Source organism: Peromyscus californicus, unplaced genomic scaffold (assembly GCF_007827085.1).
Source record: "Peromyscus californicus insignis strain IS unplaced genomic scaffold, ASM782708v3 Scaffold_8__1_contigs__length_139910024, whole genome shotgun sequence".
Taxonomy (NCBI): domain Eukaryota; kingdom Metazoa; phylum Chordata; class Mammalia; order Rodentia; family Cricetidae; genus Peromyscus; species Peromyscus californicus.
In genome coordinates this window covers 133,116,298-133,140,676 of record NW_026294606.1, presented here as the reverse complement: position 1 = coordinate 133,140,676, position 24,379 = coordinate 133,116,298, and the positions used below count along the sequence as shown (strand labels likewise).

Here is a 24,379-nt window from a genome sequence, read left to right as displayed (position 1 = left end):
GGTCCTCCAGCCTCCACATCCCATGTGCTGAGTTACCGAGAGGTGATTCAGCACACCTGCTCGATTGGTGCTTAGGTTGGAACTCGGGCTCAGTTTATGCTGGGCTACTGCTCAGCCAACTGAACCACATTTGCAGCCCCTTAGCTCACCTTCTGATGGTGGGCGTTGTCTTAGTTTGGGTTTCCATTACTGTGAAGAGACACCATGGCCACTGCAACTCCTATAAAGGAAACATTTAGCTGGGGTAGCTCACAGCTTCAGAGGTCTAGTCCATTATCATCACATTGTGACATGGTGCTGGAGAAGGAGCTGAGAGTCCTACATCTTGACCCACAGTCAACAGGAAGTGATCTGAGACACTAGGTGTAGCTTGAGCATATGAGACCTCAAAGCCCACCCCCACAGTAACACACTTTCTCCAACAAGGCCACACCTACTCCAACAAAGCCACACCTCCTAGTAGTGCCATTCCCTGTGAGCTTATGGGGTCAGTTACACTCAAACCACCACAGCCTCTTTATAGTAAAAATTACAAAAGACTGGGTAGCTGTAGACCAGGGGGCAAGGGCCGTGTGGTAGTCACAGACTGACTCATTTTCTGGGGTAATTTGTAGCCAACCTAGATTTCCAGCTCAGGGATTGCACAGACTTCCTTCCCTGTCCATTGTGAAGTCTGGCTTATGTCCCTTCTGTTTGTCTCCCTGTGGGAGGGAGCCCCAGGTACCTTTGGGACTTCCCCCCACCAAGCAGTAACTGGCAACCTCACGTCACTTGACCATGATGCCTTGAGCACCACATTGTCCAACACCATTGAGAACTGTCGGGCTTCTGTACTTCACAACCCATTGCCCTGTGCAACTGGAAGCGACAGATGTAGGGCTGGACCTTGACATATGGCCAAAGTAAGACTACCTCTGCTTAGAGACCCAGTCCTGTGGCTGGCACTCTTCTCCAGCATGGGGGAAGATGTGAGGATGGTGCTCATAGCCACCGTACCCTGGACACCTTAATACCTTTTCCTCTTTATGTGTTTGAGACAGGATCTCATTCTGTAGTACAGCCTAGCCTGGATCTATGTAGTTCAAGCTGGCCTGGAACTTGAGGTCATCTTCCACTGTTGAGGTTACAGGCTGAGGCCCAGCTGAGAGCAGCTTGCCTTTAGAAGCAATGGGTGGGCGTGGCTCAGGGGCTGCAGAAGTTTTAGAAAACTGGGGCACAGCTTAGCTTTTAGAAAGAAACCGACTGGGTCAATTTCACTTCCCTGTACTTCCGTTTATAGAAACACAGCTTGCTCCTGCTCTCTAGGAACCTGCATATTGAGACAGCCTCTCTCTACCACTGCTCTTCTGGTCGTTCCTTACATGTGCTCTGAGAAGGCCCCATGGGTCTGTGTTGTTCAGGATTCCTTAGGTATTCAGAGCCTGGAGAAGTCCAAGGCGGATAATGAAGGCAGCATGCCTGGGTTCGAACTTTGCTTCAGCTCTAGCATGGACAGTTCATTGCTTCTCGAAGAAGTCCACTTATCTGTATGATAGGGATATAATAATGGTGGCTATCCTCACAGGATCCTCTGAGGATTACCTGAAGCCATGCCGGAAACAGTGTGAGGGTGTGCTAGGTCCTCAGGACTGTACTGTGTAAACCTCACTAAGCCTTGACAGCACCACCAGAAAGATGAGTTCGGAGCCACATTCTCAGTGGTGAAGCTCAGGCTAGAGGGATTGTTTGATGAAGACGCTTGAGTAAGTGGCCAGTGTGGCTGCCAGTCTACCCATGTCTTAAGGCTCATCCTGTTAAACACTATGCCAGTGTCAATGCAGGGAATTGCGGTGGTCTAGCCTGGACTAGTGCTGTGTTGACCTCGTTTCTCTTCATGGGTAACCTTTACTGCCTTGACTCCTAGACGTTTCTGCATTGACCCTCTGACCCCACAAACGTAGGGGCCCTTTTGGTGCATTTTTGTGTTTGGCATGACACTCTTCACATTCTATTGCCTCCAGAGAATTTTTTCTGTGCAGGATGAAGCTGGCTTGAAGAGTAGAGAACTTCCTTGGAAGTAACTGAACCGAGATCACTTTGTTTTTGACTCAGTTTCCTCGGGGGCTGCACTGCTCACTCACGGGACTTGTGCCATGGAAGAGGGTAGCAAGATGCAGCATCTGCTTCGTATCCCTGCCAAACCCAGGAGGCTCTTTCCTTTGTGGAGCACAGCAGCCTGAGCTTGCTTCTCCTAGGAGTCTTGGGGTTAGTGTAAACAGCCTGTGGTTTCCACCTGCTCTTTTTAAAGCCTTCCTCCAGCTGCGTGGCCCTCTGCTGGCTTGCCGCACTGCCCATCAGCTGCGTGGCCCTCTGCTGGCTTGCCGCACTGCCCACCAGCAGCACCACTTCCTGTACGTGCAGTGGTGTAGCCACCTGCCTGGTTTTCTCAAGCCCTCCAGGCTGTCTCTGGTAGTCAGTGACTGAAAACCAAGTCCTGTCCTGCTTCCCCACTTACTGAAGACACTGTTCTTAGGCAGTGCATCTGTTGGAAGGTCAAAGCCATGCTCCCAGCACTGGGGTCCCACTCATCTCTCTCCATGTGGCTTTCTTGCAGCTCTACATGCTGACTGTCCTCAGTCCATGTTCCTCAGGCTTCTTGGAACCTGGTGACACTACCCTCCTTCTGATCATCTGGGCCCCCTGGCCAGGCCAACCTCCCCTGTCATACGAGCCCTTTTCCTCCATTGCCTCAGCCACCTGCCCCACTTCCTAGCTAGTATTTCCTAGCTGGGACATGCCTCTCATCCAGATCTGCCGACGTCCTGATCTCCCACCACCATGGTGGGTGTGACTCATGTTCCCACGCCCACTCAGCACAAGCACTCACCAAGTAGCTGCTGTAAAACTGAGGACAGACTCTGGCCATAGCTGTAATAGATACCCATAAAAGTGGGCAGGGCACAGTTCTCAGTGGTGTGGATATTTATGAACACACTTTCAAGGGCTACTCTTGGGATTTCAGGGTCCCCAAAAGGAAGTTTCTACTAGGTCCCCTGAGCCCTCGTATTTCAAGGTGGCTCAGCCCGGTGTGGTGCCACGTTTGTGCAATCTCAGCAGCTGGGAGGTAGAGGCAGGAAGATCATCCTTGGCCATGGAACAAGTTCAAGGCCAGCCTAAAGACCCTGTCTCAGAGATAAATAAATAAGCACTCCTTTAATCCCAGAACTCTGGAGGCAGAGGCAAGCGGATGTCTGTGAGTTCAAGGCCAGCCTGGTCTACAGAGTTAGTTCCAGGACAGGCAGAGCTACACAGAGAGACCCTGTCTTAAAGATAAGTGGATAGATAGATAGATAGGTAGGTAGGTAGCCAGACAGATAAAATCAAGGTAGTTTCTACAGTTTCTACATCATGGTCACATGATGGCCTGCCTACTCACCTTTCCTTAGGCAGTGTCACTTTGTGTGTGAGCTTCAGAGTTAATGACATGGAAAACGTGTGCATGTGTGCATGGGTGTGTGTGTGTGTGTGTGTGTTGATGGGGATGGAGCCCAGTCTCATGCATGCTCAACAAGCACTCTGCCAATGAACTTCAGCCCAGCGCTGGTGTCAAGAAGCCTCATGCCCCGTCTGACCAGCGTTTTCCCTCACTCCTTAATGTTCTTTGGTCCTTAAGAGTCTTCCTCATGCGAGGGCTGGACATTATCCTAACCCCACAGCTAACGAGGGCTTCTAAGTCTTTGTTTGTTGCAATGACTTCTATGCAAAGGGGACTTCCCTTTTTGTTAACTTGTATGGAAAAGTTGATTAATTTGTTCTCCTTTGGGCTACACATTAAAATAAATTCCATTTATTCAGCATTTGCTGTGTGCACTGGCACCATACAGAACAGTCCATGGACGCTTCCGTTTGACCCTCACACCTCCTTGGTGATGTGTGAGCACTGTTATCCCGTTTATAGAGGAGAAATGGAGGCCCAAGAAGTGAAGGAATGTGTGCGAGGTCGCCCCAGCGTGCTAGTGTAGCTGGAGTTCCGGTTCTGGCGCACATGTACTCAGCCAGCAAATGTTTCTGCCACTTGCAGCTTCTGTGTGGTCGGTCTGTGTCTGTGTCCGTGTCTCTCCTGTGTCCATGTCTCTCCTGTGTCCATGTCTCTCCTGTGTCCGTGTCTCTCCTGTGTCCGTGTCTTTCCCATGTCCGTGTCTTTCCTGTGTCCGTGTCTGTCTTTCCTGTGTCCGTGTCTTTCCTGTGTCGGTGCTCTGAGCGGACCGCAGCTTGTGCACTCTTAAAACCCGTTTAGATTGCTTACTGCTTACGATACAAATTCAAAGCATGCCAGGCAGAGTCACGGGCAGTGTAGCCTAACCATTATAGTGGAACTGTGTTGCCCAATGATGTGTGCTTTCCTTTAAAACAATGCTCTCTTCCACTTTTATCTTAATACCATCTCCTTCATATTTATTTGTTGTAACTGTAGTCTAGGGCCATGCTTAGAAAGGCAGCACCAGGTGTGGGATTCTCATGCCCTAGGATCTGTTCTTTGTCCTGCTCCTTCAAGCTGCTGAGTCACCCTGCCTCTGGGAAGGTCTGGCCAATCCCAGGCCCTGCTGGGAGGCAGGGGTAGAGTCTAGGGAAAGAGCTCTTCTTCTGGGTGCAGGCTTCTTCTGCAGCTTAGGTTTATCTGGCCCTCAGCTTGTGTCAGGGAGCCTCAGCCCAGGGGCTTCATCACTAGCTCTGTGTCTGTCTTCGTCCCTCCAATCTGGGGACCATGTAACTGCCAATGGCCTTGCCGCCACCTCGGGTCTCAGTTCCTCTGGTTGGATTTTCTGTGATGTGCACAGCCAGGGCTTTCTGTTCTCCAGGGAGGACCTGGATTGGATACCGTGTAGCCCCACGTGTGATTGCAATACTCAGTTTGCTGGAGAGATTTAGACAGTGGCTGTGGTCGCTGGGTTAGAACCCCAGTGTTCTCTGGCAGTTCTGTGGAGAGACTCCCAATAGGAGTTCTCACGGGTCACTGCGAGCAGCTCATGCTGCCCAAGTTGATGCTGTCCTTGTCTGTGAAGCTGCAGCCTGTGTCCTCCGCAGCATGTCTTCCCAGCTTCAGAACCATCCATCCCAGTTCCAACCTGAACTGCAGTTTCTGTGGGCCCAGCAGGTTTTGCCTGAGTGCAGTAGCGCCAGGCTCCACTCTGGTGTGCCTCCCATGTGTGCCGTTAGTGTCTGAGGGCCAGGTGACAGACTATGGAACAAGCAGGCTGGTCCATCTCCTCCACTGGAGAAAACACAGAGAAGTTCTTTTTGATTCAGAACCAGCAGTGATCTTCATTCATGCCCAGAAAGCACGTGAGCAGGCAGGGAAATACACCCCGCCACTGGGCCGGCCTAGACTTGAGTTTCACTGTGTTTAAAATGTGATGTTTTAGGGGCTGGAGAGAGGCTCGGTGGTTATGAACGCTTACTCCTTTTGGAGAGGACTCAGGTTCGGTTCCCAACACTCACGTCAGATAGCTCACATCCACCTGACTTCACTTCCCCTGCATCCCACCCTCTCTTCTGGCTGCCATATGTGTGTCACACACACACACACACACACACACACACACACACACACACACACGAGTACAGACATGCATACACGAGTATACACACATGTACACACACAAATAAAAATAAATCTTTTTTTTATAAAGGTCGTGTTTTATTTGTGGATCCTGGGTATGAAAACAATGCCCATGTGATGCTCTTCTGAGACAACCTGTCCTCTCTTCCTCAGTTACAAGCATAGTCTTATTTATATTCCTTAAATGTCATTGAAAAAGCACCAGTCTTTCCAGTATTGTGTGTGTATGCTTGGAGCCAGATGCGCTGGGTGTGTTAAATAACTTTAATTTACTAAACCTCCCTCCCCCTGCCCCAGCCCTTTCTTTTCAGAAGACACGTTTAGACAATCACCATTCACCTCCAATTCTAAAGACCTGCTGCCCGGAGAAGCCGTGCTACATGGAAGAATACCAGCTGCAGGTAAGGACACACTGTTGCCTGCTTCTGCCGCTGCCGCCGCCGCCGCCGCTGCCGGGTACTTGAGAATGGCTTTTCTGAAATGTGTTTTCAGATGCTCATGGCTTAGGCATTGCAGCTATTCCTGTGAAGGTGGGTTTTAGAAAAGAGGGAGACGTGCCTTTGAAACTGCCGTAAAAGTTTACTGACATAAAATGCAGACTGTGGTCACTCCTTTGTCTGTTTTAGGATCTGATCATCCAGTCCTGGCTGTTATTTTGTCCATGTAGTGAATTTCTTTGTCTTTAAAATAGAGAACTGTAAGGGCAGGGAGACGGCCGAGACTGCTCGGTCAGTGAAGTGTTTGATACACCATCATGAGGACCTGACCTCCATCCCAGCTCACATACCCTGAGCTGCACTGCTCACCTACAGTCCCAGGATGGCAGACAAGACAGCAGGCACTGGGGCCTGCTGGGCAGCCACTCTGGCCAAATCCAAATTGCAGGTTCATGAGAGACCCTGTGTCAAACTAAGGTGAAGAAGACCTCAGTGTTGAGCTCTGGCCTCCACACATGTGCATGTACACAGACAGACAGACACACACACACACACACACACACACACACACACACACACACACACACACTCGCACGGAAGCTATAACCTGAAAATGATTCTGTCATGTATGTTGTCAGTAGTTAAGGCAGGTGGTAAGAGCTGGGAGAGGCTGGGGTGAGCACTAGCTGCTGCAGCCTCTGGGCTCCACAAACACCACCGTCCATAGAAGGGACTCAGCCCATCCGGGAGACATGACCTCCCTGAATTCCATCTCTCTTAGCCACAGCACCGACTACAGCCACCATCGGAGCCTCCTTGCAATCTCAGCCATCAACTCACAATTTCCCGCCTATCCTTCACTTCCCTTTTCTAGAGTAAAAGAGTGTTATGCTTTTATCAAGGCACAGCTGTCCTTTAAGGCGTGTGTGCGTGCGTGTTAACAATTGTTATGGAGCATATGATAACCACTTACCCACCCACCCTCCCATTCCACCATCATCCATTCTGTCTTGGCCATTGACGGACACTCAAAAGCACTCCATGATCCCTGTCCTCAGAATGTCTCTGAGAGCAGAATGGGAGACTGAGGTTCTGTGTGAGTGTGTGTGTGTGTGTGTGTGTGTGTGTGTGTGTGTGTACAGGAAGGGCTTCAAACAGGGTTATTGGCCCTGTAACCCTTTCCAGAATCAAGTCCAAGTACTGCCACACCCCCAGGAGCTGTGCTTTACAGAATGTTGAGAGCTGAGTAACTTAAAATGTAGAAGAGTCAAGTGTCTTCTTCTGAAGTGTTATGTGAGTATCACAGTGTGTGCCATGCAGAGGGGAAAGTCAAGCCTGCCCTTCTTTAATCTATCAGTGGCAGATCCCAGAGTCTCATCCCAGCGTTTTCTTGGCTCTATAGGCGGAACATTTCTGCTCAGTCTCTGGAGGAAGCGTGCACACATGGGAAGACATGATGTAATGGTTGGTTCTAGGGATGGAAGGACATTCTGTTTAGTTTTCTATCTTCCTTCTCAGGCAGGGTGTCTTGGAGCTACTGTTTGCTCCCTACACTGTCATTTGAAAAGCTGTCACCCTGGTCCCCAAAATTATTGCCCTGCTGTTAAGTTGATGGATTGTGACTTTCTAATGTCAAAATAACTGCCCAGGAATTGCCTGTCACAGGAGTGCTGTGACCCATACAGCTAGTATCCCATGATATATATGGCTTAGCTGTGTTTAAAATTTTAAAAATTGGAGGGGTTTGGAGGAGACAAATCAGAGAATGTTTAACTGCAGTGTGTGTGGGAGGTGTTCTGTGGTGGTAGATTTACATTACATGTTAGATAAACTCACATTTTTAAAGCTAGCTCTTATTTGGGGGGAGATGGGGTGAACTTCACTGGGACTTTAAACATGCAAACCAATTCTCACAAAGAATAATGAAGCTGCTGTTGAACAGAGCCCTTCTGTAGGCAGTGGGAAACCAAATGATCCTTGTGTGTTCACATTTTGCTTAAGTAAATGAGGAATTTGGTTTCTGGTGTGGAAGGTGAAAATACTTTGGAAATAGAGTTAAAATGAAAAGATTTGAAATGCCAGGGGCATGCAAACATGAAGTTTTCCTCACTGAAGACAGTACTGTAAAGAGAGCCCCAGTAACCCGCTAACTAGAAAAGACCAATTTGGATGAACCAGAGTTTGCAATGTGGACACCCTGAAGGAAAACAGGCTTCCTTCAAGTCTGGACTGTGTAAATGACCACTGTATCCTTGTGCCAGCTTCCTGGTCCCTTCATGCAGCTCTGAGAGGCACAGAAGCCTCACTGGAGGAGGGCTTGCTTTGGCTCACAGTTCAGAGTTTACAGCCGTCACGGAGCAGAGGTCCGGGTCCTCGGAACAGCTTGGTCTGTAATGCCCGCTGAAGAGCAGAGTCAGGAACTCCACACTCAGCTTTCCGTCTTTTTTCCTTCTTCTCTTTTTACTCAGTTCAACTCCCAGACTATGAGAGACTGTTCACTAACCATCAAGGTGGGCATCAACTCCTCACCTAATCCTCTCCAATCTAGCCCTGATAGACACACCCAAAAGTCCGCCTCACTAGTGCCCGTGGTGTTCGAAAGTGCCCCCGCACACACGTGGGGTTCAGAAGGCAACTTGCAGCAATCGGCGCTCTCTCCACTGTGCAGCTCCAGGGATCAAACTCAGGTCGCCACGCTTGGCAGCGGGTGGTTTCCTCGCTGCCCCTGAAGGGGTTCTTAGTCTAGTCTAGTGGAAAGTAGGAGCTAACGATCGCAGCCACCAACCAGAGTTTTTGAATGAACTATTTTTAAACGATTTATTTATTTTTATTTTATGTGCATTGGTGTTTTTGCCTGCATGTGTGTCTGTCTGAGTGAGGGTGTTAGACCCCCTGGAACTGTAGTTACAGACAGTTGTGAGCTGTCACAGGGTGCTGGGAATTGAACCAGTGGTCAGTGCTCTTAACCACTGCGCCATCTCTGCAGCCCCCTGAATGAACTACTTTTCAGTCGTCTCCCGTTAGGTTTAGTGAGAGTGTTTGCATGTGACAAGGAGGGAGCCTGTGTATTTTGTTACTGAAATATCAGGTGGTGAAGTCTTGCCTCTTGATGCTGTTGGACACTACACAGTGGTGTGCACCACCTCGCCACACTGAAAGCAGGGACGCGTGGATCCCAAAATACATCTGGACCTAAGGGTGCCACATAGACGTTCTCAGTTCACACGTGCGTTCACTGGTTCAGTGCTAAGAACAGAGATGGAAGCTCCAGTTGAAGATCTTAAAAGATCTGGAAAACCCTGAATGACACTTGAGCAGCAGATTGCTGAACCACTGGGGAATGTGGGATTTAAAGGAGAACCTGAACAGGGGTCTTGTAGTCCCAGGATAGCATCACTAGTGAGAGCCTGGGTAGAGACACGGAGGGGCCCAGAAGTTGACTCATCTGGGAGAGTGATCCACTTTGCAGTCAACAGGTTGGTATGAAAGGTAACTGCACAGAAATGGGAGGCATGGAAGAGGTGGCTGGTGGGGAGGCAGGGATGATGGTGGCTGGTGGGGAGGCAGGGATGATGGTGGCTGGTGGGGAGGCAGGGACGAGGGTGACTGATGGGGAGGCAGGGATGATGGTGGCTGGTGGGGAGGCAGGGACGAGGGTGGCTGGTGGGGAGGCAGGGATGATGGTGGCTGGTGGGGAGGCAGGGACGAGGGTGGCTGGTGGGGAGGCAGGGATGATGGTGGCTGGTGGGGAGGCAGGGACGAGGGTGGCTGGTGGGGAGGCAGGGACGAGGGTGGCTGGTGGGGAGGCAGGGACGAGGGTGGCTGGTGGGGAGGCAGGGATGATGGTGACTGGTGGGGAGATAGGGAAGGGGATGACTGATGGGGACTCAGGGATGAGGGTGGCTGGTGGGGAGGCAGGGACGAGGGTGGCTGGTGGGGAGGCAGGGATGAGGGTGGCTGGTGGGGAGGCAGGGAAGGGCATGACTGATGGGGACTCAGGGATGAGGGTGGCTGTCTTTTCCGTCTGTCTTTTTAGTGCATAGGCACAAACTTGTTAGTGTATCAGTGAAAGCTTCAGCATTCTTAGAAACCTTTTTCTACGTCATTTAAATGCCGCCATTAAAATATTTTTTTCTACTCTTTATTCCCTTTGCAAACTTATTTCCTCAGGAAATGCAAGATCAGTGTCAGCCCAGTGGATTTTCTTTGATTCCCAGTGGTGAATGAGGCTCAGTGTGGCCAGTGACAGTCTACAGAATCCCTGGTACATGCAGCAGACACAGCAATATTTGAACAGCAGACTTTGGTATATTGTTCTAAACTGCTGTGGTTTGGATTTGAAGTGCCCTCGGTGGCCTGTGTGTCTAGAAGGCTTGGTTCTCAGCTTTGTGGTCTTGGGAGGAGGTAGGACCTTTAGCAGAGAGGGCTCAATGTTAGGTCAATGGAGACATGCCCCTGCAGGAGATACTAGAGCCCTGGCCCCTCCTACTTTCTCTTTGCTTCTTGGCCACCGTGAGGTGAGGTAGATTTGCCAAACCCAAGCTCCCACCATGATGCTCTGTGCTGCCACTGGCCCAGAGTAATGGGGCCAAGCAAACGCGGAACTCTGGGCAGTGAGCCACAGTGAGCTTTTTGCCCCATTAGGTGGATTTTCTCACTTGTCGCTGTGCAGGATGACTGGCACATCGGCGTTTACTGGTGGGATAACATCATTCTCCAAGTGCTCCCCAAGGGAGGTCACAGCAGTGCAAGGGAGTCCTCCATGCTAGATCAGAGTTCCAGTTAAAGTGGAGAGCTGTGCCAAGGGGGCCTGTGGTCAGTTTCTGTATGTGGCTGCATTTGGGGCAGTGAGTGGGAGTGGCGGAGTAGGGTGATGTTGGTAGGAGCTACGGACTGTGAAGAAATCGAGAATAGCACAGTTAACAAGGCATTTGCCTTCAGCAGATGGCATCTGCAGCTCACAGCTGCCACCATCTCAGAGACACAGAATAAGCCCAGAGCCTCCCAGTGCCTTACCTTGGTTGTGCCAGTATTTCTAGACTGACTTCCCTGAGAACCAGACCCGACATTCTCGCCTGGTGCGAGCATCTTAGGCAGCGGTAACATTGGGAATCCTTAATCACATGAGACAAAAGTCATTGTCGCTTTGTGCCAGAGTGGTATGGGGACATGGGACCCCTAAAGGCACGTGTGGATCCTGAGTGTGCCCTGGGTGATTGTACAGAAGGGGTAAAGGAACTTTCCTGTGAGGCGTGAGATAGAAATCACCGGTGTGTCTACCTCGGCATCCTTTGTCTGATTTATGATGGCCTCACTTGTGCAGCATATACGTTACAGAAGGAAGACTGAAGCCGGGCGTCTGTCAGGGAAGGCCCGTTACAGTCATACCTGCTGCCTCCATGTTTGTTTTCTCATCATCTTGCCGTGAGCAGGACCATTCAGGGAAAGCCTCAGTTCTGCTTGGAAACAGTGTGGCGCTTCAATTCTGAATTATTATGATTTTGGAATCACAGCAGGGTTTGCTCTGTATCAAGCCAGAAACCAGAAACACAACCAGAGTGGGTGTGAAGGAAAATGTGGCTCTCCCTGGGATTCCTTCGCAGTGTTCAGGGCCTCTGCGCTTCTGTTTGTCATTTCAGATGGAGCCTGGAATTAGATGATGTAAAACATTTGTAAATTCCTACCCCCATTCTTTCTCACCATAAAAATGTTTTGTTGTTACTTACAATAAATCAATAAGAAGAAAAAGAGGAGAGAACATTAGCACCCTCTCCAAAAAGAGGCTCTTCTGAGTTGGCACTGGGGACATTTAGTTTCCTTGGGGACTTGGTTTGACAGTCAGAACTGGATGCTCAATGAAAAGATTGTTTTAGACATTGTCTGCTGGCTTTGGGGAAGTGGATGTCACTGATGTGCGTACACATGCACATGACCTGAGTTCAGCTTTTCAGCACCCACATAAAAGCTGGGTGCGGTGGCACATATCTGTAACCCTAATTCTGGTGGATTAGGGTTACAGTGGAGCAGATCACCAGAGCTCACTGGCCAACTGGTCTAGTCAGTCAGTGAGCTCCAGCTCAGTGAGGACCCCACCACCAACCTAGCTGCTGCTTCCATCTCTAAATAAATAACTGAGGCGGAGAACAATAGAGGAAAACACAAGATGCCAAGTTCTGGCCTGTGCATACACTCGCATACATGTGCCTGCACACCTGCATGCGCATGTATTGGGGATTTATTTCGGCAACTCCACGTAGTTAAAAGGAGGTTTATTTTGGGGTAACTTACAGCCAGTAAAGGGGTTGGTTACAGGACCCAGGAGAGGTGAGGTGCAGTCCAGCTGGATTCTCTGGAGAACTCCCGCTCGGTCTACTGTCCAGCGTCCAGGATCACCAGGAACCAAGAGAGCCGGCACATCCAGATCTCAGGTCTTAAGGGCTCCCGTCTCGGCCCCGCCTCAGGGGCAGGTCCTAGGTAGGCGTGACAGTTACCGGAAGACTCACTGGGGGTAGTACTTCCAGGTCAAAGCTGGAACAGCTACCCCTACACATATGGTACACACACAAGCAGGCTGTGCTACACATAGAGACAGACACACAGACACACAGACCAAAAAAAAAAAAAAAAGAGGGAGGGATGAAGGGAAGAGAGAGCTGTTGATTGATTCCTGTCCCCAGTCCAGTTCACTTCTCCACTCTCTGCCCTGCCCATCAGTCTAATTTAAGTGGTGCCAAGTCATATATCTCTATGGTTTGGCTTTTACATGCCCCCCAAAGTACCATGTGTTAAAGACTTTGTCTTTAGTTGATAGCACTCCTGGGAGGTAATAAGGACCTTCGGACTAAAGTGACATCACATAGAAGGAAGTTAGGTCACTGCAGGTGTGCCTTTAGAAAGGCCACTGGAGCATGCCGAGCCCTGTTTCCTGCTCCTAAGAGGAGAGCAGCTAGATCTCACCATGATGCTCTGTCTCTGTCTTACTACAGGACCAAAATGGCAACACCAACTAACCATGGAGTTTATCGCTGATCTGGGAGACAAAATAAATCTTTCTTCTCTATAAAATGTTTCTCATAGATATTTTGTCACAGTGTTGGGAATTAACACTTTCTGAACTCTAAATAAATGGTATATTTGTGACAGTACCACCTACAAGTCACTGTTGCCTGCCATGCTACTGGCTAGATCCAATGATTCCCTTGAGACAGTTAGTTGAAAAGATACATTTAAAGCTGTGTATTTCATTTTTCTTTGTTTCCAGACCTCATGTGATTCCAAGAGATGGAGACCGCTGACCTGGGTTCTAGCAAAGTATCTCCTTCGATCTTCTCTAACACAGTAGATTGTTTTTACATTCAACCAAGTCACGGACAAATAATAGAGCATGGGGTGTTGGCATGAACCTTTTTTTTTAAGTTAAAGAACTTTTTGATGAAGCAGATTCTTTTTGTACAGAGAAGGAAACAAACACATACCAAGGGTCTCCTTAGCCAGGTGTGGGACATATGTCCTCTCACCAAACTGTGGAAACAACTCACTGAGACGTGAGGATTATCCCCACCATACAGATGGTTAAATGGAGGTTAAGGGGATTATGCCCACCATACAGATGGTTAAATGGAGGTTAGGGGGGATTATCCCCACCATACAGATGTTTAAATGGAGGTTAGGGGGATTATGCCCGCCATACAGATGGTTAAATGGAGGTTAGGGGGGATTATCCCCACCATACAGATGGTTAAATGGAGGTTAGGGGGATTCACTAACTCATTCCAGTGATGCAGTTGTTCAAAAATTCAAAGCCAAATGTGTGGCACAACCAGCTAGTAAACAGAAGAACTCACTCCCTGGCACCCCCACACACATCCCAAATGTCAGCATTATACTTGATAATGACGGCATGCCCTCAGTTAGAATGAAATGTAATCTTCATTAAGATACCTTGTTTTCAATAGAGTTCTACCTTTATATATACACTTCCATCTCCATCTTGCCTTCTTTCTTTTAATGCCTAATAACATCGTAGTCATTTGAAATGTGTCTCTCATTAGGGACTTAAGTAATTACTCCATTCCCACGACCTACTGCTGCTACCACTACTACAGTTATTACATGATACCAGGGATTGAGCCTCGAGCCTCACGCATGCCTCTCCTGGTCCGTGGAAATGATTTTCTGAAGCTGTGCCCTACATCTCTAAGCATGTTGTACAGAACTCTGGCAGTCTGCTCAGCAGGGCAAAGGAAACATTCTAGGCCAGGATTCAGAAAAGCTATGGTATTCCAACCCAGATTCCAGTAGAAGGAGGTTAAAAGGTCTCCAGGATTCTTCTAGATCCTGTTCGGTTCAGAGTTCTGCCCTAGTCAGCGGCACTGTGACACTAGCTAGCCTGGTTTCTTTGTGTTCTTTATAAGGGCCAAAAGGTGCTGATCCAGGGAAATCGGAGTCTACTGTGGGGACTTCTTTCCCTCACTGATCACTGCAGAAGAGAGAAGTTACCACCTTCATTCTTGAAAGTCATGGAGGTGGGTTGTGGTGATAACTAGGAGGGCCGAGAAGAGCTTTTAGGAAACTGGGATGTTTTTCATCAGGCTGACTCCATGCATTTGGAGTTATTTGGGAATTCATGGGGCTAGGAGCTTAAGACATCATTTCTTTTTTTTTTTTTTTTTTTTTTTTTTTTTTTTTTTTTTTTTTAAAGATTTATTTATTATGTATACAGTTCTGCCTGAACATATCCCTGCAGGCCAGAAGGCGCCAGATCTCATTACAGATGGTTGTGAGCCACCATGTGGTTGCTGGGAATTGAACTCAGGACCTTTGGAAGAACAAGCAGTGCTCTTAACCTCTGAGCCATCTCTCCAGCCCCAAGACATCATTTCTATATCTGTAGGCCACTTGGCTTACTCTTAAATAGGTGGGTGTAGGTGCCGTGTGCACACCTACAAGGCGTCAGTGGCAGTGCACATTGGCTTCAGACCTCACAGCAAGGAGGGCAGTGACATTGGAGCTTTAACAACCTTTTCCTGGTTGGTTCTTGTCAACTTGACACAAGCCAGAATCATCTGGGAAGAGGAACCTCTCCTGAGAAAATGTGTCTGCCAGGTCGGCCTGTAAGCGAGTCTGTAGGACAGTTTCCTGATTGGTGACTGGTATAGGAGCGCCCAGCTCACTGTGGGCGTGCCCTCCCTGGGCATGTGGTCCAGAGTGGTGTAAAAAAAACGCTGAGTTAGCCTGGACAACAAGCCAATAAGCAGCGTTCCTCCATGACCTGTGCTCTAGTTCCTGCCTGACTTCCCTCGATGGCGAACTGTGAACTGTAAAGTGCAATGAACCTGTCCTCCCGACACGGCTTTTCCTCATGGTCTTACTGAGACACAGCCTAATGGTTTTCGGACCATTCCTGTTTGAAGCATGAGCTGCTGGCTCTGAATGAAGCACACGTAGGTCAATACACTGCCTTTCTGTTGTGCTGCAAATCTGGAAACTTCCACACCACATGCAGCATTTCTGTAGGTGCTTGATAGATAAGTTACTGACTGGGAAGCTGTTTACCAGAGAAAGAAAGTTTTATAGCCATGGATTGTCTTAATCTTAACTTTCTTAAGGGTAACAACTGGGTGCTCATGACTAGCCCCAGCTGTCCCTTGCCAGCTGGTCTAGGTTAGTATAGACACATTCAGAGGACTGTCGACTCCAGTCAATACTGTTCATAGAGAGGATTTTCATTAGTGTTTGTCAGGTTGTGTCTGAGTTAGCCCTTCTCTGACATGCAAGCAGTTAAACTAGTTAGATTGTTGGTCTCTGTAAGAGAACAATTGTGCATCCATGCACTAAAGTGCGGGGTTTTTGTGTGTGTGTGTGGGGGGGGGGTCTGGTAAATTTTCTAAAAAGAAATTCATGTTCAGTTTACGTACCTCATCTGAGGTGCCTATAACTTGAAAGCCACAAAGTGGATGAAACTTTGGCACACCTCATGTTTCTCCGCCAGTATGGCATGGGCGTGTGGGTTGAGTCATCTGGTGTCAGAATTAATCGTTGGCATGTTCATGTCTGTACCTGGTAGGCAAAGATAACATCCAGAAGCCCCTCAAGGCCTCAGTCTGAAGACTTGACCCTCTTAGGACTGTGGCACTTTGGTCTTGGCCTGGCACAGTGGGCTTTGAGCACATCAAATACACATGTACTCAGACAGTATTCAGAGCACTGTTTATACGGCTTCAGTGGGGCCTTCGGCTATGTTTCTACTTTTACAAAGACTATTTAGATGCCTTGAGAATGAATAAAGCTATAAAAAACAAATTCTGAAATCTGTGAAATGGATGATGGAGAGGATTTGTTTGAAAATTGCAATGCAGTGACCCTGGCTTGGGTTTGGGACTGGCTAATTCAATCTACAGGGCCTTTTTTATATATACACTCTGTCCTTCCAATTCCTTTGCTATCAAAAATACATATTCTCATTTCACACAATTTCTTCTCTGTGTTTATTCCTTTTCAGGGCAGCACTGCCCTCCAGTACCAGGGCTGAAAAAAAAAGAGAGAGAGAAGGCATTCTACTCACAAACTAGACCATCTATTTCCATTCAGACAAGTCCATTCTGTTTTCCATTTGTAGGACAGATGACTGCCTCACTGTTGGAAGGACCGCCCCCACCACAGCACAGCCCTGTTTTAAATAGAGTCATCAATGGAATGGTGGTCGAGGGTCTTCCTCTTTCCACACACCAATTTTCTCTCATTTCCTGTTTCATTTGTCAAGTTAGCGTTTCTGTCCTCAATTTATTGTTCAGAAAATAAAGGTGTGCTGCCGGGCGGTGGTGGCGCACGCCTTTAATCCCAGCACTCGGGAGGCAGAGCCAGGCGGATCTCTGTGAGTTCGAGGCCAGCCTGGGCTACCAAGTGAGTTCCAGGAAAGGCGCAAAGCTACACAGAGAAACCCTGTCTCGAAAAACCAAAAAAAAAAAAAAAGAAAAGAAAAGAAAAGAAAGGTGTGTAACTCGGAGTGCAGCAGGGCGGCCCTCCTTTGCTCCTGTGTGACATTAGGTGCCTCAGAGCACCCTGGGTAATCTGTTGGGACATCCCAGATAAGGGTCCCTGAGTCTCCTAAGCTAGCACAGAATCCCCCCACCCTATACTTTCCACATACTCATTTCTGGGGGGGGGGGGGGGACCTCTGCTCCTGTAGCTGCTGCTTAGCGGCCCCGCCACCAGTACTCACAAAAAAACAACAACAACAAGCAAACGCACCCTGTGTTTAGAAACCATTAGTTTGGGCTTCCCTCAGAAGCAGATTTTGGACAAAGATTTGAGTACATTTTTTTTTTTCATATTTTAGTAGTAAAACCAAGAAACTCTATTGGGGTGTGGGGACCCCAGCCAGGGGGAGCGGGGGACAAGCCAGTAACACTAGCTTTATGAGACAGTTTACCAGTGTGGACAACTAGAGATTAATGTCTCTGTTGCTGTAGCTTAGATCTTGAATTCATCCCCAAGGATCCATGTTTTGAAGGCTTGGTCCCTGGCCTCAGATGCTGTGAGGAGGCAGTTAGGTCACTGGGGACATGACCTAGTAGGGGATATTGGCTTCCAGAAATCCCTTCCTGTGTCTGTCTCTTCGCTTCTGGCCACCTCTAGGTGAGCAGCCCTGTCTTGTGTGCACCCACTGTGGTAAATTGCTCTGCACAGATCCAATGGCCAAGTGACCACAGACAGAACTTCAGATATGCGGGTAAACTAGGAAGCCATGTGGACACCCACACTTAGGAGTCTTCTACCGTCTTCATATGGGCTTATCAGTTAATAGTGCTTTCAGAACATGATTTTCCCACATCCTGGTCTAACATGTAAGTAGGGTGAGCAAGCTTTGGTGGGCTCAGAAAGGCCTTGGGAAATATTTGGAGGGGCTGCGTGTGAGACGTCAGCTAGAAGGCTAGGAGAGACGTAGGGATTGAAGAAATCTAACAACGCACATTGACTCTAGTTCTCAGCCCTCTGGCTTCCTCAGGAGCTCCTTATCAGGCATAAACTGGTGTGGTGGCCATCGTCACAGCAGAAACGAGTACCCATTGTAGTTCAAGGGATCTTGGATAAAAGGAAATGCTGGGAGGGAATACTGTGTTGTTGTTGGATGTGGTGCCTCAAGAACTCAGGAGCTCAGGGGAGCAGGAGGGTTGCTCAAGTTCAGGGCAACATCGCCAGACCCTGTGCCAAGTGCCAAGGCTGGGTGCTGGAGCTCAGTGCTGGAGCCCTGGGTGATGTAGCTCAGTGCTGGAGCCCAGGGTGATGTAGCTCAGTGCTGGAGCCCTGGGTGCTGGAGCTCAGTGCTGGAGCCCTGGGTGCTGGAGCTCAGTGCTGGAGCCCTGGGTACTATAACTCAGTGCTGGAGCCCTGGGTGCTGGAGCTCAGTGCTGGAGCCCAGGGTGCTGTAGCTCAGTGCTGGAGCCCAGGGTGATGTAGCTCAGTGCTGGAGCCCTGGGTGCTGGAGCTCAGTGCTGGAGCCCAGAGTGATGTAGCTCAGTGCTGGAGCCCAGGGTGCTGGAGCTCAGTGCTGGAGCCCTGGGTGCTGGAGCTCAGTGCTGGAGCCCTGGGTGCTGGAGCTCAGTGCTGGAGCCCTGGGTGCTGGAGCTCAGTGCTGGAGCCCTGGGTGCTGGAGCTCAGTGCTGGAGCTCAGTGCTGGAGCCCTGGGTACTGGAGCTCAGTGCTAGAGCCTTGGGTGCTGGAGCTCAGTGCTGGAGCCCAGGGTGCTGGAGCTCAGTGCTGGAGCCCTGGGTGCTGGAGCTCAGTGCTGGAGCCCTGGCCTCCATAGGCATGAATCTAAGTTCTGTTCCCAGCCCACCACCCTAGAAAAAGAAAGAAAAGAAAAACTGTGTTATTTGTACAACTACAATAGTTTCAGATATTTTAAAGAGAGACCTCAATAAGGCTTTGATTATGTAGCACACATCTGTTTTACAATGCTCCAGGTAATGTCGTCAACTTGGCAGCCTGTGTCCCTTTCTAAGACTTTAAGCTGTAGATAAGCTTGAGCAAGTAACTCTGGTGTGTGAGACCAGAAGATGCTTGCAGAATAAAGACAAGAATCAAGCTGGGTGTCCTCGAGCTGGGAACTCAAGCAAGGGAGTTCATCGGAAAATGACAAGCCATTTGAAGAGAATGAACAGCTATGGGAATTTATCCCAAAAAAAACATATTGTTGGATTTAAAAGGAAACAAAACTGGCTGCAGGCAGCGTGTGCCACCGGCCTGTTGTTGTCTGAAGAGTCAGTACCTTGTGTGTGTGCATCTGCTGGTATATGCCTAGTGACGTCTCCACAGACAGGTCACGGAATGGAAACCACAAAGATGAGGCTCGTGAGGGGGGGTTCTGTTTGGTGTGTGTTTGCTGTTCCTCTTCTTCTTTGGTGTTTGTTCATTTGTTTGTTTGAGAATCAGCTTTTACATATGTGATAGTGAACTATCTCAAGATTCAATGAATTACTAAAACTAATAAAAGTAATTCTGGGCCATTTTTTCCTCGGTGAGCTCCCCCAGCGCTAACTAGAAGTCAGGCTCAAGTGAGTTTTTCCCAGTTGATTAAGAACGTACAGCAGGGCTGGGGAGATGGCCCGGAGGATAAACCCCACGCTGTTCTCCCACCAGGGCTTCAGTTTGCATCCCTAGACATCACTTGGTGGACATCACTTGGTGCGGTGTCAGTGTTATCCCAGCAGGAGAGGACGTGGATCCCGGGGCTTCCCTGGACAGCCAGTCTAGTCAAAGCGAGGAGCTCTGGGTTTAGTGGGAGAGCCTATCTCAAAAACTAAGGCAGAGATGTTTTTGTTGATAATCATGGGAGATCTGCCCCTTCCTAAACAGAACCAGAGGAGGAGTGAATTGGGGGGTTGGGGATGGGACGGGGAGGAGAGAAGGGAAGGTAAACTGCAGCCAGGATGTAAAAGAAATAAATTTATTAAAAAACAAAGCAGTAAGGCAGAGAACAATGCAGAAAGATACCTAGAGTCAGCCCCTGGCCTCCACGGGTGGACACACGTGCAGTGCAACCATGCTCACATGCAACACACTGGCAGAGAACCTGAAGCAGGTTACAGGTTCACAGGGATGACCTGACATCATGGTTTGTGAAAATGTGCCCTGTGTGAAGAGACCAGACAGGACGAGCTATGGAAATGCTGGCTTCACCTCCGTGAGGTTGAGTTTGCGAGTACTTTTACATGTCTTCTGGAGTTAAGTTTTTATAATAGACATGTATTGGCCTTAGAATCAGAAAACATCAATAAATTATTTTCATTTTTAACAAAGGGATGATTGTCTTACATGTTCTCATACTGAGTGCTTGACACTCAGTCTGGAAGTCTCTGTCGTGAGATCATTCCTGGAGCTTTAGACAAGATCACCTTTGTCAGGCCCACAGTTAAATATGACCCCAGACAAGCAACAGATCCAGCAAGAACACAATGCAGTGGAACTATTTTGAGCTAGACAAGATGAAAATATTAGTTTTTTTCTTTAAATACTTGCATAGGGGACACTAGGGACACAGAATCCACTTAAATACTTGGGACTAGAAAGTGTTTTAGTCTGTGTTCTGTGTTGGTTGGTCCTACCATCCCTCCAGAGCTCCCTTGGTCTCTGGGTACCTTTCCCATCCTTGCCATCTGGGGCTTTCCAGTCAGAATGACTCACCCAGCGTCAGAGTAGTTTCCTCCTGAAGTACCCAGGGATGAGTCACGCAGAGCAGCCAGTGATTCGGTGGAATTAGACTCAGGGCCATGCAGCTGAAGGACTGGTGAATGGGTAGTTCCAGGCCAGTGGGGCTGAGACAGTTATCGGAGGATTGTGGCATTGGAGAAATGGAAGGGGACCAGACAACAGTGTGATCAAAAGGTGGCATCGACCTGACGAGGACAGTTTTGAATGAAAAGCTAAGTCCAGTTGCTGGCGGCCAGTCTGCGCTAGAGGATAGAGGCAGGGACCAACTGGTGATGTGGTTTAAGTGGCCGTTTTGTAGTAAGATGTCTTCAGGAGTCAAGATGACTCACACCAATTATAATTATTATTTTTGCTCACTAATTTTGCATATACTATGCGGGCAGCTGCCAAGAGAAAAGTAGAGAAATTTATACTCTTACGAATGCTTTTAACATGTTTTCAGTATGTGAAGGTTATTTACTCTTATGAATGCTTTTAACATGCAGGCGTGTTTTCAGTATGTGAAGGTTATTTTTGACACTATTTTTGGTCAAATTGTTTTTCATTTTTCTGAAAAATGTTAATTTTTCAAGCACGCCAGTCCATCTCCCAACTGTTACTTTTCTGTCACTGGAAAATGTGGTATTTTAAAAATACCACCCTGTGTGAGTTAGCTCTCCTCGGGTCCATCCCTTCGTAGTAATTACATTTTTTAAAAAAAAGAAGGAAAGAAAAGGCCTTTGGGCCTGAAGTGCACCCAGCTGTCTGTGGCAGTTGTCTGTGGATAGTGATGGCTGGTGTGGACTTTCGTGTCCCTTCACCCTGCTGCACTTGCCCTTAAAAAAATTTTTTTGGAGCTTTCTAAAATGATTACAAGATGTTTATATGAAGGAAAAGTAAATGTATTACTGGGACTATGAGGTTGAAGGAGAAAGGTAAAATTCACTCAGTTCTGAACTCTAGGCTGTGGGTGTAATGAAGATTTTGGTCAGACTTCAGGTCTTTCCTGGAGGCCCCTAAATGCCTTGTGTAGCAATGAACAAGTTCTGATAAAGCTTTTCAGACATCATCAGACTTCGTATCTCATAAGTTAGTTAAAAAGAGCTGTGAAATACTCACGAAGCACAAATATGACAAAAATCGCATGAACCAGTTTGGAGATTTACCAAGCTCACCCAAGGAAAGATGCCAATCTGAGGGTGGTTACTTATTTTTACCCTTACAAGTTTAACCTTCCAAGATGGATTAATTAAATTTACCTCAGGGTACCAGCTATCACAAAAGAACCGCACACCATCTCCACTAACTTGTCAGAAATAGCACGTTCAGTGTGTCCATCTGTGCTGTTCTTGCCCTGTTGGTCCTGTAAGTATCATTGACTCAGGTTTAATTAAAGGATGACTGCAGATGGAGAGTGTTTCAGTCGTCACAGAAAGAGGCACAGTGAGCATTCAGATTTCTGTTGCATCTATTTAATTTTCTCCCCATGAAGTCACTCAGAAAAACCACCTCAGTGGCTGCAGACCAGGCCCATTGACTTGCTCTTTAGACTGTTTTCACCCTCCCCCATCAGTGGCTGAAGGTCCTGATGCTCTAAAATGAATCAGATATAAAAGGATCTGAGTATCATTGAATATTTAACAAGCACTGTGAGAAGCTTTTGAGGTGTGTGTACCACTGGCATGAAAAGAAAGTTCATTCACTCATTCTACACATATGTTAGGTACAGTAGGGAACCAAGACCTCTGTCTTCATGAGGTTTCTACCTCAGAAGAGAACACAGAAAACAAGTACCATAGATATACATCTGTGGCATGCTAATGTTGTCAACCTTCATGTTTTGTTACTATAATAAAATACTTGAGCATGAGTAATTTACAAAGAATACAATTTATTTGACTCATGATTCTGGAGTCTGGGAATTTTAAAGCATGGTAGCAGCATCTGCAGGACATCTGGTGAGGGTCTCTTGTTGCCTCAGGACATGGCAAAGGGCATCTCATGCTGAGATGCTAGAATGTCTGTGTGTGTCTCTTCTAGTTCTTCTCTTATACGATACATCTTGACTATAGTTTCCCTCCCTCCACTCTTCCCAGATTCTCCCAACCTCCCCTCTCCCGCACATCCACTCCCCCTCCATTTCCTTTCAGAAAGGAGCAGGCCTCCAAGAGACAGCAACAAATCATGACAAAACAAGATACAATAAGACAAGGCAAAACCCCTCATAACTGAGGCTGGACAAGGCAACCCAACAGGAGGAAAAGAGTCCCAAGAGCAGGCCAAAGAGTCAGAGACACTCGTTCTCATAGTCATAGGAGTCTCACAAAAACACCAAGATAACAGTTATAACATATATGCAGAGGACCTGGTGCAGACCCCTGCAGACAGAATGCTTTCTGCCTCAGTGTCTGTAAGCCCAGCTTAGTTGATTGAGTGGCCATGGTCTCCTGGTGTCCTCCATCCCCTCTGACGCCCACAATCTTTCCTCCCCTCCTCTGCTGGGTTCCCTCATCTCCGAGGGGAGGGACCCAATGGAGACCTTCAATTTAGATTCTGTCTCCACATAATGTCTGGCTGTGGGTCTCTGTACCCGTTTCCATCTGCTGTCTGAGGAAGCCTCTCTGATGATGACTGGATAAGGCACTGATCTGTGAGTGTAGCAGAATATCATTAGGAGTCATTTCATTGATTGTTTTGTGTCTGTCATGTTTGGTTCTACCCTAGGCCTCTGGGCTATCCAGTCTCTGGTTCCTACTGGCCATGCAGGCAGTGTAGGGCATGGTTGGCCACTCCCACAAGTTCTGTGCCACCATTGCCCCAGCACACCTTGCAGGCAGGGCAGATTGTAAGGGGGGGGGTGGTGGTTTGTGGCTGGGTTGGTGTCCAGGTTTCTCTTTCCACAGTCGTCTGCAGAGTACCTTCCAGAACCAAAGAGACTAGAACGTAGGGGTGAAAGCTCCATGTAGGCACCATCTCTACAGGGGTCTCACCTTCAAGATCTCATTTAATCCTAATTACCTCCCAGAGACCGCCACCAAACCCATTAACATTTGAATGGGGGGCTGTCCAAATTCTAGCAGAAGGTCTTGAAAAACAGAAGAAGGGACCTGGAAGGAAGGGGTAGGCATTCCCCAAGGAAGTACGGTTCCAGCAACCAGGTGAAGTCCTCCCCTGCTGTGCAGGAGAGTGTTATAGTGTAGAAGCCTGTCAAGCACTGGGGGGTGAGACTGGAGGGGAGGAGTGGGAGAAAGCTTTCTTCGTAGTGTGCAGAGACCATTGGAATGTTCCAGCAACAAAGTGACTTCATCCCTCCCTCCCTCCCTCCCTCCCTCCTCCTCCTCCTCCTCCTTCTTCTTCTCTCTCTCTCTCTCTCTCTCTCTCTCTGTCTCTCTCTCTCTGTCTCTCTCTCTCTCTCTCTCTCTCTCTCTCTCTCTCTCTCTCTCTCTCTCTCTCTCTCTCTCTCTCTCTCTCTCTCTCCTCTTTGTTTAATCTTTAAGCTCAAATAAAGTTTCCTGAGGAGTGACTGGACTCAGACCTGTACAGAGATCAGTGAAGCAGGGCAAGCAGGCCTGGCCATGTTCCTGTAGAGGATGGACTCTGTGTACCCCTTTAATAATTAGCTAATTACAGATAGAGAATGCTGCCCAGTATT

At 48.3% G+C, this 24,379-nt stretch overlaps 1 protein-coding gene across 13 annotated transcripts in view; it reads left to right on the top strand.

Moving 5' to 3' along the window:
* The window catches only part of Znf827 (zinc finger protein 827), a 179,695-nt gene that overhangs the window by 108,239 nt on the left and 47,077 nt on the right, over positions 1-24,379 (top strand). For all 13 annotated transcript variants that reach the window (XM_052728181.1, XM_052728180.1, XM_052728184.1 and 10 more), the window contains one exon: positions 5,897-6,000. In XM_052728181.1, coding sequence (XP_052584141.1) covers positions 5,897-6,000 — 104 coding nt within the window. The remainder of the gene's footprint in view (positions 1-5,896; positions 6,001-24,379) is intronic.